Here is a 22,790-nt window from a genome sequence, read left to right as displayed (position 1 = left end):
AGTATATATCTAAGAATGTATCATTTTTTTTCTAGGTTGTCCAATTTGTTGATATGTAATTGTTCATAGTAATCTCTTATGATCCTCTGTAGTTCTGTGGTATAAGTTGTAACTTCCCTCTTTTTTTCCTGGGAGTATCGAGCTAAATTTTTGTCAGTTGTTTTTTTGTTTGTTTGTTTCAGAGAACCAACTCTTAGTTTCATTGCTTTTTCCTTTTCTCTTTTTAGTCTTTATTTCATTTATCTCATTCTGTTAGTTATTATATCCTTCCTTATATTACTCTTGGGCTTGATTTATCCTTCTTTTTCTGGTTCCTTTATGTGTAAATTTAGATTGAGATTTTTCTTGTTTCCTCAAATAGGTTTGTTTTGCTATGAATGTCTCACTTAGAACTGCTTTTGCTGCATGCAGTAGATTTTGGCATATCCTTTTTTTGTTTTCATTTTTCTTGAGGTTAGTTTTTTTGTTGTTACTGTTTCTCTTGTTTTTGTTTCTTTGATGACCCAGCGGTTGTTCAGTAATATGTTGTTTAATCTCCATGTTTTTGTAATTTTTTCCAGTTTCCTTCTTAAAATTGATTTCTAGTTCACATCATTGTGGTAAGAAAAGATACTTTATATGATTTCAGTCTTATTGAATTTATTGAGACTTGTCTTATGGCCTAACATGTGGAGTGTCCTGGAGAATGTTCTCTGTGCACTTGAGAAGAATTCTGTTACTTGCTGCTTTTGGTTGGAGAGTTCTATATATAAATATTAAGTCCATCTGATCTAATATGTTGTTCAAGGCTGATGCTCCCTTATGATTTTCTGTCTGGATAACTTATCTTTTGATGTAAGTAGGGTGTTAAAAGTCCCCTCTTATTATTATATGCTGTCAATTTCACCCTTTAGGTCTGTTAATAATAGCTGTACTATTTTGGTGCTCCTATGTTGGGTACTTATATATTTATAAATGTTATATCTTCCTACTGTTTTATCATTATGTAATGCCCTTCTTTGTTTTTTATTACAGTATTTGTTTTAAAATCTGTTTTGTCCAATATGAGTATAGCTATACTATTTGCATTGGCATGAATATCTTTTTATATCCCTTCATTTTCAGTCAATATATGTCTTTACTTCCAAAGTGAGTCTCTTGTAGAAAGTATGTAGATGAATCTTGTTTTGTCTGTTTTGTTTTGTTTTTGTCCTTTCAGTCACTTTGCATCTTTTGATTGGAGCATTTAGTCCTTTTACATTTAAAGTAATTATTGATTGGTGTATACTTACTGCCATTTTGTTCATTGTTTTCTGCCTGTTTTTGTAGTTCTAATCTGTTTCTTGTCTCTTGTGGTATGTTTTCTTTCTCTAGTTTTTTTTTAGATTATTTTATATTATCTTTTGTATATTTACTATAAGTTTTTGCTTTGTGGTTACCGTGAGGTTCACATTTAACATTCTAAGTATAGAATTATATTCAGTATATTTAGGTTGATAGCAACTTAAATTTGAACACATTCCAAAACTATATTTTTACAACTTCTCCTGAAGTTTTATATTTTTATTTTTATTTACTTATTTTTAAGATTTTTTTTTTTTTTTAATTTGACAGAGATAGAGAGCCAGAGAGCACAAGCCAGGGGAATGGCAGAGGGAGAGGAAGAAGCAGGCTTCCAGCGGAGCAGGGAGCCAGATGTGGGGCTTGATTCCAGGCCCCTGGGGTCATGACCTGAACTGAAGGCAGATGCTTAACCAACTAAACCATCTAGATGCCCCAAGTTTAGTGTTTTTAAAGACACATTTGACCTATTTTACCTCTTTTTATTGTATGTGTACCTTAACTCTTTTAGTTTAATTATGTTACTTTTCTTTTTACCCTTTAGGGTAGATTCATAAGTGATTTCTACTATCTTTATATATAGGTATCTTTTCTGGTGAGATTTTTACTTTCATATATTTTCTTATTATTACTTAGTGCCATTTCTTTGCTATTTAAAAAATTCCCTTTAACCTTTCTTATAAGGCCAGTTTATTGGTGATGAACACCTTAAGCTTTTGCTTCTCTGAAGAATTCTTATCTCTCCTTCAATTCTGAATGATAATCTTGTCAGGTAGGGATTTCTTAGTTTGAATTTCTCCTTTTAGGACTTCAAATTATGTCATGTCACTTTCTTCTGACCTCAAAGTTTTGCCTGAGAAATCTCCTTATAGCTTTATTAGGTTTCCCTTGTATTTAACAAGTTGCTTTTCTCTTGCCGCCTTTTAGATTCTCTCTTTATCTTTTAACTTTTATATTTTAATTAGAATATGTCTTGGTGTGGATTTCTTTGGGTCCTTTTTTTTTTTTTTTAAATTCTCTTTGCTTCTTGGACATAGATGTCTATTTCCTTCCCCATGTTAGAGAAGTTACAGCAACTGTTTCTTTTCTAAGTATTTCTTTTCAGTCCCTTTCTCTCTCTCTCTCTTGTCCTTCACAAATGTTATTCCACTTAATGTGGTTCTATCATTCTCTTAAGTTATCTTCATTTTATAAAAGTCCTTTTTCTATTTGCTGCCATGTCTGGGTGTTAATGCTTTGTTTTCCAGCTCACTGATCCATTCTTCATTTCAGTAGTTAACTGTTGAACTCCTGTAGTGTATTTTTCAGTTCTGTCACTATATTTTTTTAGTTCTGTGTCTTCTGTTTGACACTTTCTTATATTTTCTGTATCTTTATTAAAGTTTTCACTCTGTCCTTCCATTCTTTTCCCGAGAGTTTAGTGAGTACCTTTATGACCATTATTTTGATTTCTTTATCAGATAATTTATCTCTGTAACATTATGGCCTTCTTTGAGTTTTATCTTGTTTACACAATTGGAAGATATTTTCCTTTTTCTTCATTTTGCCTAACTCCATTTGATTCTATGTATTAGGCAAAATAGCTATCACCTCTCAGTCTTGAAGGAGTTGTCTTATGTACATGGTGATAAACCTTTTCATTCTCCCTTGCACTTGTTCTTGGTTATCTCTTGAACCTTTGTGATTGTCTAAATATGCTGATTATTTTTTATATGTCCTTGCTTATGAGGATCTTTCAAGATCTCTCAGTGTCCCAAGAGAAAGAGTCTCATTTATCAACTACTTTTAGGCTGGGTAGAAGCAAGACCCTTGAATAGCAGCTTTTTGGTCCAGTGTATTGTCTATTTTGGTAATTTTATATTTGCTCTTGAAAAAGTCTATACCTTCTGCAGTTTGGATTTAGTGTTGTATATAAATAACTATGAGGGAGATTTGTCTGTTTCTCCTTTTAATTCTATCAAATTTCTCCTTATATTTTTTGTAGCTATCTTATTGTTTGTTTATAAATATTTTTATATTTGCTTATTGAATTGAATCTTTTATCAATGCAATATATTCCTCATCTAACATTTCTTGCCTTATCGTCTACTTGGTTTGATATAATATTGCTACAACTACTTTACTTTGGTTGATGTTTGCAAAACATTTCTTTTTCTGTCATATACTTTTGTCTTTTCTTATTATTATATTTAAAATATAAATGTCTCTTATAAGTATCTTTGTACTTTTTCCCTGAACACTTGTTTTTCACTTACATTTATTATAATTATTAATATAGTTCTTACTGTTTATTTCCTATTCGGCTCATTAGTTTGTATTCCCTCTCCTTTTTTATCTTCCTTTTGATTGATAGGACAGCTTTTATTATTTAGTTTCTACTTTTATTAATTTGTTAGTTATATATAGTTTGAGTGGCTTCATTGTGGGAGTTTTGGGGGGATTTTTTTGCTGGGATTGTGTGTGTGTATGTGTGTGTGTGTGTGTGTGTGATTGATTTATCCCAGGGTGCATTACAACATGTACCTGTTACCTTTTTAAATACTAATCATTACTTTTGCCATTTCTCATAATAACTTAGGGAGATTTTTAAACATTGCTTTTGACTATTGCTTCTTCCCATTTTGTCTTCTCTTTTTGGGGTTTAATTATACAGATATTAGACCTTTTGAAAGTATGTCTCACACATATGGTTTGTTTGTTTGTTTGTTTCATTCTTTCTACTTTCTCTACATTTGTCTTTAATATTCTTGCATTCTACAGCATTTTTCCTTTTGACCTATGTTTACATTCTTTAATCCTGATAAACTTACCCATTTAGATCCGTGTTCCAGTATATTGTAATTTTATGTGCTAATGCATCCATTTAATTTTTTTCTAGATTCTAATTTTCTGTTGAAATGTTCCATCATTTCATCTATTTTTTTTTAAATATTCTATTTTCTTGAATATATTAATTATGGATTACTTTAAAGTTCCTGTCCACAAACTCCACATGTATCTGTTGTGGGGTTTTTATCTCTTTTTTTCATCTTAATATTGGGTTCTATTTTCTTGCATGCCAAATAATTTTTATAAATTTATTATATATGTTAAGGAACCATATTGTTTGTAGATAATTTATCACTCATCATAGAATGTCTCCCTTTTCTCCCTTTCTACTGATAAGCAGAAAGTATGAGAAACTGATCACTCCAGTGCAGTCAGGAACTGATCTGGGTTAGAGCTCGGTTGAGAATAGTTGTGTTTATATCCCTTTATTCCTGAATGACACTAGGAGATTTAGCTCTGATAGTCATAGGATCAAGCCTAGCTCACTTGCCTGCAGCCTAACCAATTTAAGCATCAAAAACTGGCAAATAGGGGCACCTGGGTGGCTCAGTGGGTTGGGCCGCTGCCTTCGGCTTGGGTCATGATCTCAGGGTCTTGGGATCGAGCCCCGCATCGGGCTCTCTGCTCGGCAGGGAACCTGCTTCCTCCTCTCTCTCTGCCTGCCTCTGTGCCTGCTTGTGATCTCTCTCTGTCAAATAAATAAATAAAATCTAAAAAAAAAAACAAACTGGCAAATATCTTGAAGGGAAAACTAGCATTGTTCTGTGGTCAGGCTTACTTTCCTAGCAGGTCTTTGTTTTTTTAAGTGCTATGAGCAATGCAAAAGATTTTACACTGTCTTTAATCTTGTCTCATTTTAAGCCTTATGTATAGCACCACAGTCTAGTTGTTCTAAGGAGAAAAACATCCATGTGTTCAAGTGTATTCACATTTCTAATTCCTAAATGCCTAAAAGCTTTCTGGTTTATTTTCCTGCCAGTAGAGACTCTTCTCATAGAAAAGCTGATGGTCAGCCCTTTCTTTGACCCAAATCATCAAATAGCCCCAGTAAGGATGGGTTGGTGGGTAGATGTGAAAAACTAGACAGTGTTGATTTAACTCAGAAATGTTTTCCCATTTCTGGAATTTTACTTTGTCTAATTTATTGCTTCTGTAGTTCTCTTATGTCTTTAGAAGTAAGATTTTTGTAATTATCTGATTTTGGTTACTTGTTACTATATGGGTGTTGACCTGCTGTGACCAAAAGCAGAGCTCCTTTTTTAAATTTTTTAAATTAATTATTACCAGAATATAGACAAACTGTTTGTTTTGTGTATAAATCCTTTATTTATGAAACACTTTTATCACATCTAGTAGCATATTTGTTGATTAAGCTTTAGTAAAATGAAATTATAAAGTAAAATCCTTTTGCCAGAATTATGGTTTGCTTAATGTTTGATCTGTTAAGCACTGTTGTAAGTGCTTTAGAAAGGCTAATGTGTTTTAATTTTTTTTAAAAAATGAGGTAGGTATTATTTTTATTGTCCCTGTTCATAAGTGAGAAAAATGAGGCAAACAGTTTAAGGGGTATGCACAATATCACACAGCAACTAGTGGTGGAACCAGATTCATTCTCAGAATCTAGATTCTTTTATGATCTTAAGAGTTGTGGTAGCATACATATAAGATATTATTCACCTAGTCTTTCTACATGAATACTGCAATCACACCTACGAGCATATACTTCAATATGTTACTTTCTGATAACCCCCTGTCTTTTTTTCCCCCAAGTTTTTAAATTCTAGTTGGTTAACATGCAGTGTAATATTCATTTTTTTTAAGATTTTATTTATTTATTTGACAGAGAGAGAGATCACAAGTAGGCAGAGAGACAGGTAGAGGGGCGGGAGAAGCAGGCTCCCTGCTGAGCAGCGAGCCCAATGCAATCCGGGGCTCCATCCCAGGACCCTGAGATCATGACCTGAGCCAAAGGCAGAGCCTTAACCCACTGAGCCACCCAGGCCCCCCTGTGATATTCATTTTAAGTGTAGAATTCAGTGATTCAGTACTTAGATACAGGGCCTGGATATGGTACTCATCACAAGTGCCCTCCTTAATTGCCATCACCTATTTAACCAATCCCCACTGATATCCCCTCTGATAACCATTAGTTTGTTCTCTATAGTTAAGATCTGTTTCTTGGGACGCCTGGGTGGCTCAGTTGGTTGGACGACTGCCTTCGGCTCAGGTCATGATCCGGGGATCCCGGGATCGAGTCCCGCATCGGGCTCCCAGCTCCATGGGGAGTCTGCTTCTCCCTCTGACCTTCTCCTCGCTCATGCTCTCTCTCACTGTCTCTCTCTCAAATAAATAAATAAAATCTTAAAAAAAAAAAAAAAAGATCTGTTTCTTGGTTTTCCTCTTTTTCCCCACACATATGCACATATACATAGATACATATATATGGGTGTGTGTATACACACACACTCTACATCTTCCTTATCCAGTCATCAGTCAATGGGCATTTGGTCTCTCCATAATTTGGCTATTGTTAATGCTGCTATAAACATCAGGGTGCACGTATCCCTTCAAATTAATATTTTTGTATCCTTTGGGTAACTACCTAGGAGTGCAATTGCTGGATCATAGGGTAGTTCTATTTTTAACTTTTTGAGGAACATCCATACTATTTTCCAGAGTGGCTGCACCAGTTTCCATTCCCAACAATATAAGAAGTCTCCCCTTTCTCCACATCCTCACCAACATCTATTATTTCCTCTGTTAATTTTAACCATTCTGACAGGTATGAGGTAATATCCCAGTGTAGTTTTGATTTGTATTTACATGATGAGTGATGTTGAACATCTTTTAAGTGTCTGTTGGCCATCTGTGATATTCCCTTCTCTTAATCTGGAATGCTGTTGCTAAATTTCCTTAAATTTCTCATTTACCCATTTATTTATTCAATAATAATAATAATAATGTATTTAACATTTGTTCTTTTTGTATATTTAAGCTCTTGATTATGTCTTCCAGTTTCATAGCTTTCATTTGTGTTCTATTTCATAAATTAAACTTTTTATTGAAGTATAATATTCTACATGAGTTGCAAATTAAAATTAGATTAAAGGTATGAACCTTGATTATCACAAAGTGTAGTTATTGATTTGTTAAAGTACATTTGGATTGTTCCCGTTTGGAACTATTATGAATAATGCCATAAGATATGATCTTGAACATGTCTTTTGGTGCAAACAGGTATGCGTAGACCTTAGATACGCACTTAGCAAACTAGATATGACCCAGAAATACTAGTTCATAGAGTATGAAAATGAATAATTTTACCAGATTCGGCAGTTTTCTCAGGTAGATGTATACATTTATAGTCTCATCATCATTTTATGAGAACTCCAATTTGCTTCATAGTCTCACTAATATGTAGTACTGTCAGTCTTTTTAAATTTCTGTTTTCCCAATGACCAATGATATTGTTATATATTGCCATTTGGATATCCTCTTTTGTGAAGTGACTGTACATGTCTTTCACTTTTAAAAAGATTAGGTTAATTATATTTTTCTTATTTATTAATAAGTGTTCTCTAAATGTTCTAGATATGCATCCTTTGTTTGATATATGTATTACACATTTATTGTCCCACTCTGTTTCTTCCCTGTTTACTTTCTTAAAGGTGTCTTTGATGAATAGAAATAATTTAATTTTAAAATAGGTCATTTTGTCAATCTTTTCAATATAGTTGTTAAGTAAATATTTGTTGATTAAATGAATGAACCTGAAAACGTTCATTGTCTAATAGAAGAGACAGTTTTATTTTATTATAAAATGTAATTTTTAAATTAAATATATGTATAAAATTTTTTCAGAGTACAGAGGAGATAGTGACTAACTCTGGCTAAGGGGTCAAGGAATTCTTCATGGAGGATATGATGGAAAAGACTTCCAAAAAAATGTAAAAAATGACACTAAACATTAATAAACAATGTTTTGAGGAGTACAAGTCCAAACATTATTAATAATTGCAGAGCATGAGGCTGGAAAGTTGGGTTGCAGTCACATTATAAATGATTTGAATGGCCCAGTGATGGGTGTTAAGGAGGGCACATATTGCATGGAGCACTGGGTGTTACATGTATGTAATGAATGAATGAATCTTGGAACACTGCATCAAAAACTAGTGACGTACTGTATGGTGACTAACATAACATAATAAAAATAATAATTTTAAAATGATATGAATGTCTTAGAGAGGGAAGCTTCTAAAAATTTTGAAGGAAAGACATTTCCAGATTTATTTCAGAGGATTTCTTTTCCTTATCAAAATGAATTTGAAGGAGGTATAGAAGTATTGGCTAAATTTTTATATAGAAGTATTGGCTAACATTATACCACAATAATATACTTTCTTTAACCTTACTAAAATCATTTTCCTCTACTATTTTCACTAATAGACATTTAGATTATATTGTAACATCTTAAAGAGACTTTTCATTGCTCATATTCTAATGGAAAACAAAACCACAGTAACAGTTATTACTGTAAGAGTTACTATAAATCAGACCTGTTATATTCTACATAGTATGAAATATCAACGAATAAAACTGTTCCAGATAATTTTTGTTAAGATTTTTAACTAGAATTAAAGTAGTTACATAATATATGGTATCCATGCCTAATTTTTTGTCTAGCTGTACTCAGCCAGGAATAAAATGTTCAAAGGAAAACCCACATCATATACAAAACTTTGTCGAAGGTATATCACTGACGTTTGAGAGAAGGTGATAAATTGTGACAGGAATTCTTCTATTTTCTGCCCATTATATAATTTCAATATGAAGATGTATTGTCACATCACATTCTCACATTGGTATATACAGAAGCTTATAATAAGTAATGTGGTTTGACAAAGTATCTTTGCTTCCTTAAGAAGTTTCATAATGTGTGGGGATGTACACTTGTGCATACAAACAGGGACCTATTTTTTAAGTTTTTATTCTGTATCCAGAATTACAGTAGATACTTTTCATGTTCACATTTACTTTATACTTTTTTTTATTTTTAATTTTTTAATTTATTAGCATAAAATGTGTTATTTGCTTCAGGGGTACAGGTCTGTGATTCATTAGTCTTTTTATTTTTTATTTTATTTTTTTTAAAGATTTTATATATTTATTTGACAGAGATCACAAGTAGGCCAAGAGGCAGGCAGAGAGAGAGGGGAAGCAGGCTCCCCGCTGAGCAGAGAGCCCGATACGGGGCTCGATCCCAGGACCCTGGGTTCATGACCTGAGCCGAAGGCAGAGGCTTAACCCACTGAGCCACCCAGGCGCCCCGTGATTCATCAGTCTTACACAATTCACAGCACTCACCATAGCACATACCCTCCCCAGTGTCAAAAACCCAGTCACCCTAGACCTCCTCTCCCCTCCCCCTAGCAACCCTCAGTTTGTTTCCTGAGATTAAGAATCTCTTATGGTTTGTCTCCTCCCTGGTCCCATCTTGTTTCATTTCTTTCCCCTCCCTTCCTCCCTTGACCCCCCACCCTGCCTCTCAAATTCCTCATGTCAGAGAGATCATATGATAATTATCTTTCTCAGATTGACTTATTTCGCTTAGCATAATACCCTCTAGTTCCATCCATGTAATTGCAAATGGCAAGATTTATGGGTTATTTTTATGGCTGCATAGTATTCCATTGTATATATATACCGCTTCTTTATCAGTTCATCTGTTGATGGACATCTAGATTCTCTCCATACTTTGGCTATTGTGAACATTGCTGCTATAAACATTTGTGTGCACGTGCCCCTTCGAATCACTACATTTGTATCTTTAGGGTGACTACCCAGCAGTGCAATTGCTGGGTTGTAGGGTAGCTCTAATTTCAACTTTTTGAGGAACCGCCTTACTGTTTTCCATAGTGGCTGCACCAACTTGCATTCCCATCAGCAGGGTAGGAAGGTTCCTCTTTCTCTACATCCTCACCAACGTATGTCATTTCTTGACTTGGTAATTTTAGCCATTCTGACTGGTGTGAGGTGGTATCTCACTGTGGTCTTGATTTGTATTTCCCTGATGCCGAATGATGTTGAACACTTTTTCATGTGTCTGTTGGCCATTTGGTTGTCCTCTTTGCAGAAATGTCTGTTCATGTCTTCTGCCCATTTCTTGATTGGATTAGTTGTTCTATGGGTGTTGAGTTTGAGATGTTCTTTATAGATTTTGAGTACTAGCCCTTTTTCTGATATGTCATTTACAAATATCTTCTCCCATTCTGTCAGTTGTCTTTTGATTATGTTGCCTGTTTCATTTGCTGTGCAGAAGCTTTCGATCGTGATGAAGTCCCAATAGTTCATTTTTGCCCCTGCTTCCCTTGCTTTGGCAACATTTCTAGGAAGAAGTTGCTGCAGCTGAGGTCTAAGAGATTGCTGCCTGTGTTCTCCTCAAGGATTTTGATGGTTTCCTTTCTCACATTGAGGTCTTTCATCCATTTGGAGTCTATTTTTGTGTGTGGTGTAAGGAAGTGGTCCAGTTTCATTCTTTTCCATGTGGCTGTACAGTTTTCCCAACACCATTTGTTGAAGAGACTGTCTTTTTTCCATTGGACATTCTTTCCTGCTTTGTCGAAGATTAGTTGACCGTAGAGTTGAGGGTCTATTTCTGGGCTCTCTATTCTGTTCCTTTGATCTATGGGTCTGTTTTTGTGCTGATACCATACTGTGTTGATGATTACAGCTTTGTGATAGAGCTTGAAGTCCGGAATTGTGATGCCGCCATCTTTGGTTTTCTTTTTCAGCATTCCTCTGCTTATTTCAGGTCTTTTCTGATTCCATATAAATTTTATGATTATTTCTTCCATTTCTTTGAAAAACAATTGTTGGGTTTTTTTTTTTTAATTTAGTTTAATTTAATTTTTTTTTCAGTGTTCCAAAATTCATTGTTTATGCACCCTACCCAATGCTCCATGCAATACGCCCTCCATAATACCCACCACCAGGCTTACACCACCCACCCCCAAACCCATCAGTTTGTTTCACAGAATCCATAGTCTCTCATGGTTTGTCTCCCCCTCCAATTTCCCCCAACTCACTTCTCCTCTCCATCTCCCAATGTCTTCTGTCTTATTCCTTAGGGTCCACAAGTAAATAAAACCATATGATAATTAACTCTCTGTGCTTAACTTCTTTCACCCAGCATAATCTCTTCCAGTCCCATCCATGTTCATACAAAAGTTGGGTGTTCATCCTTTCTGATGGAGGCATAATACTCCATTGTATATATGGACCATATCTTCTTTATCCATTATTCAGTTGAAGGGCATCTTGGTCCTTTCCACACTTTGGCGACTATGGCCATTGCTGCTATGAACACTGGAATACAGATGGCTCTTCTTTTCACTACATCTTTACCTTTTGGGTAAATACCCCATAGTGCAATTGCAGGGTCATAGGGTAGCTCTATTTTTAATTTCTTAAGGAATCGCCACACTGTTTTCCAAAGTGGCTGCACCAACTTCCATTCCCACCAACAGTGTAAGAGGGTCCCCCTTCTCCACATCCTCTCCAGCAGTTGTTGTGTCCTGTCTTATTAATTTTGGCCATTCTAACTGGTATAAGGTGGTATCTTAGTGTGGTTTTGATTTGAATCTCCCTGTTGGCTACTGATGCTGAATATTTTTTCATGTGTCTGTTAGCCATTTGTATGTCTTCTTTGGAGAAGAAGAATGGTCATGTCTTCTGACCATTTTTTGATGTGTTTATCTATTTTATGTGTGTTGAGTTTGTTTATAGATCTTGGATATCAGCCCTTCTTCTATAGAGTCCTTTGCAAACATCTTCTCCTATTCCATGGGTTGCCTCTTTGTTTTGTTGACTGTTTCCTTTGCTGTGCAGAAGCTTTTGATCTTGATTAAGTCCCAAAAGTTCATTTTCCTTTGCCTTTGGAGACTTGTCTTGAAAGAAGTTGCTGTAGTTGATGTTGAAGAGGTTACTGCCTATGTTCTCCTCTAGGTTTTGATAGATTCCTGCCTCACATTGAGGTCTTTTATCCATTTTGAGTTTATTTTTGTGTACGGTGTAAGAGAATGGTGAAGTTTCATTCTTCTATACATAGCTGTCCAGTTTTCCCAGCACCATTTATTGAAGAGACTGTCTTTTTTCCACTGGATATTTTTTCCTGCTTTGTCGAAGATTATTTATGACCATAGAGTTGTGGGTCCATATCTGGGCTCTCTACTCTGTTCCACTGGTCTATGTGTCTGTTTTCGTGCCAGTGCCATGCTGTCTTGGTGATCATAGCTTTGTAGTAAAGCTTGAAATCAGGCAACGCAATGCCCCCGGTTTTGTTTTTCTTTTTCAACATCTCCTTAGCAATTCGGGGTTTCTTCTGGTTCCATACAAATTTTAGGATTGTCTGTTCCAGCATTTTGAAAAATGCCAGTGGAATTTTGCTCGGGATGACATTGAAAGTATAGATGGCTCTGGGCACTATAGACATTTTAACAATGTTTATTCTTCTGATCCATGAGCATGGAATGCTTTTCCATCTTTTTGTGTCTTCTTCAATTTCTTTTGTGAGTGTTATGTAGTTCCTCGAGTGCAGATTCCTTACCTCTTTGGTTAGGTTTATTCCCAGGTATCTTATGGTTCTTGGTGCTATAAATGGAATCAATTCTCTAATTTCCTTTTCTATTTTTTTCATTGTTAGTGTATAAGAAAGCAACTGATTTCTGTACATTGATTTTGTATCCTGCCACATTACTGAATTGCTGTATGAGTTCTAGTAGTTTGGAGGTGGAGTCTTTTGGGTTTTCCATATAAATTATCAAGTCATCTGCGAAGAGAGGGAGTTTGACTACTTCTTTGCCAATTTGTATACCTTTTATTTCTCTTTGTTGTCTGATTGCTGTTGCTAGGACTTCTAGTACTATGTTGAACAACGGTGGGGGAGTGGGCATCCTTGTCGTGTTTCTGATCTCAAAGGAAAGGCTGTCAGCTTTTCCCCATTGAGAATGATATTTGCTGTGGGTTTTTCATAGATAGATTTTTTTGAAGTTGAGGAATGTTTCCTCTATCCCTATATTTTGAAGAATTTGATCAGGAATGGATGCTGTATCTTGTCAGATGCTTTTTCTGCATCAATTGAGAGGACTATGTGGTTCTTCTCTCTTCTCTAATTGATTTGTTCTATCACATTGATTGACTTGCAAATGCTGAACCACGCTTGCATCCCATAGATTAATCCCACCTGTTCATGGTGGATAATCTTTTTAATGTGGTGTTGGACTTTATTAGCTAGGATCTTGTTGAGTGTTTGCATTTATTTTTTGAAGGACTTGGTGTAATCTTCAACTACATTTACAAATATTTAGGAAATGTGTTGGTGTTTTCGCCAGTGGAGAAAAGTCATTTTTTTTGTTTTGTTTTTAAAGATTTTATTTATTTATTTGACAGAGAGAGATCACAAGTAGACAGAGAGGCAGGCGGAGAGAGAGGAGGGAGCAGGCTCCCTCCTGAGCAGAGAGCCCAACGTGGGACTCGATCCCAGGACCCTGAGATCATGACCTGAGCCAAAGGCAGCGGCTTAACCCACTGAGCCACCCAGGCGCCCCGAAAAGTCGTTTTTTTGAGGAAGGTTTTAAAGAAATATATTTTTAGAATTCTAATTTTAAAGTGATTTGGAGTAGATTCTCAGAGCCAAAAAGGACAAGAGAGGGAGATTTCTAGCTCAGATAATATGAATAGAGAAGAGAAAATGGACAAGGAATGGACGAATCTGCCTAGAAAAATAAATGAGAAGTTAATTCAGTAGATAGCTTTGGGGGAAAGACATGAAAGAAGATCTTGGGAAGATTTCCATAAAATATAAAATCATGCTTACGTTAAGATACTTAGATACTTAAAATTGCTTATACTATGCTATTTTGTTAGTGGAAATTGTTTGTGTCATTTATAAAAACTAATAACTGCAGACTTAAAAAACTAAGAAATGAAGATCCTTATCCATTTGAAAATGTTCCTTTTGAAGAGTTTTAGTTGATTTTGAACCCATTTGTTAAAAATATTTTTACAGTAACGTCTTCCAATTATTTTATGTTTTTTCATTAAAGTATAATTGACACCCAATGTTACATTAGTTTCAGGTGTACAACATAATGATTCAACAAGTCTTTACCCTCTGCTGTGCTTACACGTGTAGCCATCTTCTGTCAACATACAATGCCTTTATAATACCATTGACCATATTTCCTATGCTGTAACTTTTATCCTTATGATTTACTCATTTCATAACTAAAATCTATATTTCCCACTCCCCTTCACCCATTTTGCCCATCTTCCCACCCCACCCCCAATTATTTTATAAGAACAACTAATTACTATCATGAAAAGTGGAAGTTTACTAACCCCATTTCATAGAGTCATTTGAATATTTCGTAGATGAGATTGAAAAATGAATGCCATGTAAGTGGTTTTGTAAGTGTAGCTAATCTATTTCTTTCATTTCAGTGTATTTATTTTTTATTTTACTTTTTAATTACTGTATCAAAAAATGTCAAACCAAGATTTTCTAAAATAATGCATATTCAATCATATTATGTGCATTGATTATTGGTGAGAAAAATATTTTTGCACAATTACTAAAATCAAAGCTATTTTAAGTATTACGTTGTCTTTTTCTCATCTTTTAAAATTTCTTGTGTGATGTGATGAATGTGTTTTAGCATAATATTCAGAATTTGCTTTAGTGATAGAAATGTCTGATAACATTCTGAAATTGCTTTACTAATACATACGTACAATCAGAATTTTGGAGATTACTCTTACAGAGATAGAGACATATAAACAAGAAAAGTTTGGTAAAATATGAAAAATGCTATCCCAAAGGAATGACTGCTATTACACACAGGGAACAAATCGCCTGGAGGAGTCAGAGGAGACTTTAATAAGGTGTCCTAATGCTGTATCTCATTAGGTATAGATAGGAATTTCTTAGGTGGTTATATCAGACTTTTTTTTTTTTTTTTTTTGACAGAGAGAGAGATCACAAGTAGGCAGAGAGGCAGGCAGGGGGTGGGGGGAGAAGCAGGCTCTCGCTGAGCAGAGAGCCCAATGCAGGGCTTGATATCAGACTCTTTAAAAAAACAAAGAAAAATGTGACATTTCTCAAGTGATTTTATATTGCTGAGGTCTGCTTAATTCAGTGATTCATGTTTCCATCAATAAATGTAAAGGAAGGAAAAAAATCTATTGCAATAGATGAGTATGAGACTCTAAGTAGATATATAGAACGTTGGCTTGTCTAAATTTACTTCCTCTTAGCTCTATTACTGTCCCATTTTTATTTTTTTTAGGTTCTATAGTCTTCTGCAAGAGAAAAATTATTGCTAAAGATCTCTGTAGTGATGGTTTTCATTCTGGTCAATGTAAGAAAAATGTTAAATATTCATAAAGACATATGATATATGCAAAACAATTTTCTTAAGATGGTCACACTTCTTTCATAGCACTTCCATAGCACTAACCATGATATATTGAGGTACCAAATTAATTTATTCATACTATTGAGCTCATTGACATAAAGTACATTTGTCATTGCATTTTTTTTCATTCCCACATTTTCCTGGCACATACTCATCATTGGTATGGTTGTTGTTTTTTTTTTTTGTTTTTTTTTTTTTAATTTAAATTCACCTACCTAACATATAGTGTATTAGTTTAAGAGGTAGAGGTCAGTGATTAATCAGTCTTACATACTACCCAGAGCTCATTATATCACATGCCTTCCTTAATGTCCATCACCCAGTTACCCCACACCCCCTCAGTTTGTTTCCTATGACTGAGAGTCTCTTATGGTTTGTCTCCCTCTCTGATTTTGTCTTGTTTTATTTTTCCCTCCCTTCCCCTATAATCCTCTGTTTCGTTTCTTAAATTCCACATATGAATGAGATCGTATAATTGTCTTCTTGATTTGACTTATTTCACATAGCATAACACCCAAGAGTTCCATCCATGTCATTGCAAATGGCAAGATTTCTTTTTTATTTTTTATGGCTGAGTAGTATTCCATTGTATATATATCCCACATCTTCTTTATTCATCTGTCGATGGACATCTGGGCTCTTTGCATAGTTTAGCTGCTGTGGACATTGCTGCTGTAAACATTGGGGTTCAGGTACCTCTTTGGATCATTATATTTGTATCTTTGGGGTTAATACCTAATAGTACAATTGCTGGGTCATAAAATAGCTCTATTTTCAACTTTTTGAGGACCCTCCATACTGTTTTAGGCATTGGTATGTTTCTTAAACTGAAAGATTAAAATTGAGACTTCATGGTAATTTATTTAAACCTAATTCACATCAAGTTTACTTTCAAAACTATTTTGAAGATTTTTGTGAAGGATGTGTAGACTTACGACTAATAAAATACAATAAAATATAAATTGAAAATAGCCTGAAAAAAGAGGAGGATGCAAAGATACTAACTAGGAAAGTAGTTGTATTTGTACTGTATCATTTCATTAAAACCACCATAAGACTTAGTGACAGCAATGATTTATTATTTCTCACAAATCTGTGGGTTTGCTGGGCTTACCTGGGTGTATTTTCTTCTGGTTTTACTTGGTGTCATTCATTTGGCTGAAATAATTTGCAACTAAGGCTGGAAAATCTAAGATAGCATCATACAGATGTCTGGGGCCTTGGTGCTATCTGTTTCATTGAGCTTTCTCTCTACATGTCCTCTTCATTCTGTTATTTAGACTGGATTTCCTTTCATGATAATAGAAGTTTACCAAGAGAGTGACAGTAGAAAATGTGAGACATTTTGAGAACGTGGCTTCAGAACTCATACACCATGATTTTTGCCCTCATCAGAGTTACAGTTCTATCCTAGATATGGAATTGATGAAAACAGACTCCACCTTTTGACAGGAGGATTTATGAAGAATATGTGACTGTATTTAACCTACTACAGTAGAATATACTTAGTTGTCGAATATAAAATTTGTTTCTGAGCTGGCTGAAAATGAGGGGGAAATAAGACACTAAGGTTATCAAAATAAAGAACAAATACCAGAAAATTTGATTTGTAAAATCCCTTTATTTTTTCAATAATACCTGTAATTTTTAAAGAATTTGAAAAATGTGAAAGGAATTAAAATGTACTACAAATCTAATTATCCAGAAATAACTATTATAAGTTATAAAACGTGTCATCTTTCTATTCGTATGTTACAAATAGAAGAATGTATGAATGCTTAACTGAGTGAAAGAAATAGCTATACAAAACCAAAATAGTACTCTCAAGCTAATACAGAAGCATTTTATTTCATTTAAATAGAAAAAAAAGAAAGTGGGGGCACCTGGGTGGCTCAGTGGGTTAAGCCTCTGCCTTCAGCTCAGGTCATGATCTCGGGGTCCTGGGATCGTGCGGTCTGCCTGCTCTGTAGGGAGACTGCTTCCCCCTCTCTCTCTCTGCCTACTTGTGATCTCTGTCTGTCAAATAAATAAATAAAAATCTTAAAAAAAAGAAAAAAGAAAGTGAATGTGAGATCATATTATAAGATATGTGCTAAACAGATCTCTCTCGTTTAAAAATAAGGAAAATTATTAATAAGTTAGTCATTTTTTAAAATAATTTTATTTATTTATTTGACAGAGAGAGACACAGCAAGAGAGGGAACATAAGAAGGGGGGTGGGAGAGGGAGAAGCAGGCTCCCACTGAGCGAGGAGCCCGATGTGGGGCTCAATCCTAGGACCCCAGGATCATGACCTGAGCAGATGGCAGACGCTTAATGACTGAGGCACCCAGGCACCCCGCTAGTCATATTTTTTGCTATCTTTTTAAACTTTGGAGTTGGTCAAACTTCTGCTATGAAAGTTAACAATATTAGCACTACCGTATAACCTATCCTCTTTATACCATCAAATGTCTGATTATTATATAATTAAAAAAAAACCCTAATTGAACAATATCTAGTCTTCAGACTGAACTTATTTCAGAAACCACTGCAGAGATGTAGAAAGAAAAAGAAAGTAAGCCCAGACTGTATCAGATCTGGATGGACTTGAATAGAGAAAAATGGAGAAATAAAAAAAAATAAAGACAATTTATAATTTTGTTGGAATGCCCTGCTTTTCCCTCTTAGATTTTATTGAATATCCAATATTAAACTTTTTCCCCAATATTAAACTTTTTTATAAGCTCTTAATTTATAGTATTTCCTGTGTTTCATTTATTTTTAAAAATTTGATGCTTTCTTCCTCATTTTTTATACTGCAAAAATACCCCAAACTGCAGTGTGTTTCAATCAATAACAAATCTGTTCCATGAATTGAGCTTCAAAATTTTCTTCTTGATTGCTGAAATGAATCTGCGTTTCCTCACTGTATATGAAGTATTTGGTATGTGAATGTCTTAAGTGGGCTAGTAAGTTCTTCTGCCTGTGACAGTGTTACCATTTTCTTTCAGGAAACCCTGATCGATTGGTGTGATGAAAAGGAACTTAACTTGATATTAACAACTGGAGGAACAGGGTTTGCACCACGAGATGTCACTCCAGAGGTGAGATAGTATGTGCTTTTCTCATATTCAAGAAGTAGGCTATTCATATTATCATTCATCTTTTTCACTGTGTTTTATATTATTTTTATAATTTTGCAAGGCAGAACAAGAGACTTGTGGTTCTAAGAATGTAAAAACTTTGCTGTAGGAGAATTGTATAAAAAATGTTTCTTGACTTCTTTTCTTTGGATTTATACAAACATGATATAAAATGAGGAAGATTGAACTAGTCCAGAAGATAATTTTGCTTTTGTTTAGTGTCTGTGATACAAGTTGAACTTCAGGTGTGTTGCCAAAGGAGGTGATAGCAGAACTTTAACTCTTTGCATTGCTTCTGGTCTGATGTACTTTGTTAATGTAATTCAAAATTATCTGATTTCTCTGTTCTTGAGATACCCTTGTCATTGGTCTTAAAGCACAGGAAATTACAATAGAATATATATACCATATTTATAGTACTTTTGAAGAGAAAGGATTCCATAGTTCGTAATTCTAATGTGAATTTAAATGCAGAATTTAATAAGCCAAAAAGCAGAATTAATATCTAGGCTTTATGCCACAAGAATCTTACCTTAAACCTTTGCATGAGGAGAAAAGTTAGGGAGAGAATTAAGAGTAGGCAGTGATCAGTGATACAGGGAAAAGAGTCTTTTTTTTTTTTTTCTTTGAAGGAAGCCATAAACCTCAGAATCATATGCAAACTTATCTTACCACTTGTCATACTGTTTCCTTTACCTCCCAAAAAAGTGTTTGCTGGCTGAATTTCAACTTAATGTTCAATATGTCCTTCTATTTTCAAACCAATGCATGATTGTATGTACTGTTTGATTAATACAAGACATTTCTGCTCTGCATCTATTAAGTATTTACTCTCCATCTAACTTTATCATAGTAGTTTTCAAACTTTGGCCTGCCCCACAATCAAACTAAGGGCTTGTTAAAATAGATTGTTGGGCACACCCACAGAGCTTCTGATTCAGTAAATCTGCAGTGGGTCCTAAGCATTTGTATTTCAAACAAGGCCCCAGGTGATGCAGATGTTGTTGGCCTGTAGACCATACTTTCAAACTTTAAAAACCACAGTTCTAGTATATGAAAATGGAAATTTTTTTAACAAATTGTAAAATACTTTCTGTTCTTGTATGTAAAAATTGTGACAGAATTTTTTGGGATATTTTTATGATTAGATTTATAATGTGGTTTGTTTTTAAAGCAATCAGAATAGAGTTGTAGTGTTTTCATGACTTTAAAAAAGAAGCCATTCTTACATAATAAGCTTCTGGGTGTTAAGGGGAAATGGTCCTTTGGCCAGTTTTTACATTTCTTTTAGACTTTGAGACTAACTTAAAAAGTACAATTGGAGGGAAGCCATCTCCTGTAGAGATAGCTGTGTTTGTGTTTTGTTTGTAAGAAAATTGCTTACATATGTGAAGAATTTTTGGAGTCTGGTCGTTCTGTTAAGTATTTGAAGTAAATGACCTTGGCTTTATATTCCCTGTTTTTTCTGTGATGATTTAATAATATTGTATCATTTCTTTTTATATCAGAAAGTAAGTTACTATGGAATTCATTTATAACCAGATAACATTATTTTAATTGGGGGAGAATAATTCCCACACAGAGTTAAGTATTTTGTATTCTGTGGTGTGTCAAGTTATTATCAAAATGCTAGACTGAAAATATAAACCTTTGAATTTTGGCTCTGCTACTTATTAACAGGGTGACCATAGACTAACTATTGAACCCCTCTGTGCCTCAGTTTCCTATGAAATGAGGCAAACAAAAGTACCTATGTACAAGGGTAGCTGTGGGATTCAATGAAAACTATTTCTGGCATGTTAGTAAATGCTATATGCAAGGGTTAACTTAGTAAGGGTTAATTCTTTTTATTTGTTGCTACATAAATACTAAGTGAACGAATTGGTTAGTTGGTTTTGTTTTTTGTTTTTTTGGGTTTTTTTGGGCACGTAACTACCAAATAGAGAAAAACAGTCTTATCGTAGATTTAAAGTATATCCATGAAATCTTTATGATCTTGTTATTTTTAAATTTTGATGTAGTAAGTTTCATATTTTATCTTTTTTCATCTTATTGTAAATCAGAGGTCTTAAATTTCTACCATTCTAATATGTGTTTATCCCATCCACTTTTTTTTTAAGTACTGTTAGTTGATAAGAGTCTCTTTCCCTGAACATCTATGTTTCATTATATCAGAAATTAAGAAGCCCTTTATTCTTAAATGAATGAAGTCTCAGTTACCTTAAAACCTTACAGGTGCTCTTAAATTCTTACTTTTTATTTTTTTCTAGATCACATAATTTTTTTTTATTAGCACCATGACTATATCTCATAAAAGTTATATTCTAGGCATATTTTCAGTCCTAAATCAGTTTATGTCCACTTCTTCTTTTTTTTTAATGTATTTATTTATTTTTTAAAATAAACATATAACGTATTTTTATCCCCAGGGGTACAGGTTAAATTCTTACATTTAAAATGCCTAAGTTTAAAATATACATAAATAGGTCTTTCTTAATCTTTTTTTTTTTTTTCAGATTGGGTGACTTACCAATTGTAAATATCTTGATTTTTAATGGGTTTGCTTTATTTCGTATTTTATATATAAATACATAGGGTGTGACTATCTACAGCGGAAGTCCATAAAACTGTTAAGCATTTGAAAAATAAACAAACATAAAAGCAATGTAAGTCCAACCAAAAATACTGATTTCGTATCTTCACTATACATTTAAATGCTTGTCATTCTTCTAATATCCAAATTATAATACTGGATGCCTGCTAGGAACCCTGAAATATAATTTGGGTTCTGTGATAATACAGGGAGTTTTCTTTAACTTGTTTGTCTTAGATAATTGTGCCTAAAAAGAGAAGAAACCATTTCTAGACTACGTTTAACTATAGATAACTTAGATTTACAAAAATTTTTAAGTATTCAAGTTATAGAAAACACATATTAAATATTAAGATAAAATAATAAAAAACTTCTCCACTAAGGTACAAATATTTTACAGTCAATAATTGACAGTGAATAGTCTAATCTACAAATACAAAGGACAATTGTTTGTGGAATGTGTGTGTTGTTAGGAAGAAAATGGGGGAAACAAATAGAATAAATGAAATAAAGCAATCTAAACTTATTGTCAGTGGGTATGAACCCTAGAGAGAAAAGCTTAATAAACTTGGGTTTCTTTCCAGGTCTGTTAAAAAGGAAAATGGAATAGCAAAATCAGTAAAGTATATCTTTTTTCCTTTTTTTCTTTTTAATAGAAATAAGGCAATCAGAATCCATTTCCCTAAATTATGAAATTGTTTCTGTTTTTGGGCCCTGTGTCATAGAATATGGTTCATCTGATATTTGCATGCTTGCTGGCCTGCTCCCTGCCTCTAAAATGAAATACTAGCAAAACTTATTTTAGAGTTTATTTTAACATAGAAATCTTTATTTTTTAAAGAATAGATTTTATTCTTTCTCCGCCATCTTGGGGCATGTGGAGGCTGGCTGGGAATGGGACTCCTAAAATGCCAAATAATGTCTGGAAGGTTGTGGTCCAAGGCCATTTTTGCTGACTATAAGCGGGGTCTCTGTAACCAGAGGGAGCACACAGCTCTTCTTAAAATCTAAGGTGTATATGCTCGAGATGAAATGGAATTCTCTCTAGGCAAGAGATGTGCTTATGTGTACAAAGCAAAGAACAACACAGTGATTCCTGATGGCAAACCAAACAAACCAGAGTAATCTGGGGAAAAGTAACTCGTGCTCACGGGAACAACGGCTTGGTTCCTGCCAAATTCCGAAGCAACCTTCCTGCTAAAGCCATTGGGCACAGAATCCATGTGATGCTGTACCCCTCAAGGATTTAAATTTAATGAAAAGTTAATAAATAGAGGTATAGAAAAAAATGTATTTTATTTTCAGGGCTCCTGGCTGGCTTAGTTGGAGTAGCATTTGTTTGACTCTTGATCAGCAGGTCATGAGTTTGAGCCCCTCATTGGGCATTGAGATTACTTAAAATAAATAAATATATATATATATTTTTTTAAAGGGTAGATTTTAGTTTCT

At 34.2% G+C, this 22,790-nt stretch overlaps 1 protein-coding gene and 1 pseudogene across 11 annotated transcripts in view; both read left to right on the top strand.

The window, feature by feature from the left end:
• The window catches only part of GPHN (gephyrin), a 620,897-nt gene that overhangs the window by 273,386 nt on the left and 324,721 nt on the right, over positions 1-22,790 (top strand). For all 11 annotated transcript variants that reach the window (XM_032875167.1, XM_032875168.1, XM_032875169.1 and 8 more), the window contains exon 4: positions 18,617-18,709. In XM_032875167.1, coding sequence (XP_032731058.1) covers positions 18,617-18,709 — 93 coding nt within the window. The remainder of the gene's footprint in view (positions 1-18,616; positions 18,710-22,790) is intronic.
• Positions 22,260-22,604, top strand: LOC116878031 (annotated as a pseudogene).

Source organism: Lontra canadensis, unplaced genomic scaffold (assembly GCF_010015895.1).
Source record: "Lontra canadensis isolate GAN:19392208 unplaced genomic scaffold, GSC_riverotter_1.0 scaffold55, whole genome shotgun sequence".
Lineage (NCBI taxonomy): Eukaryota > Metazoa > Chordata > Mammalia > Carnivora > Mustelidae > Lontra > Lontra canadensis.
The sequence above is the reverse complement of the archived record's forward strand: the minus strand, read 5'-3'. Positions and strand labels throughout refer to the sequence as shown.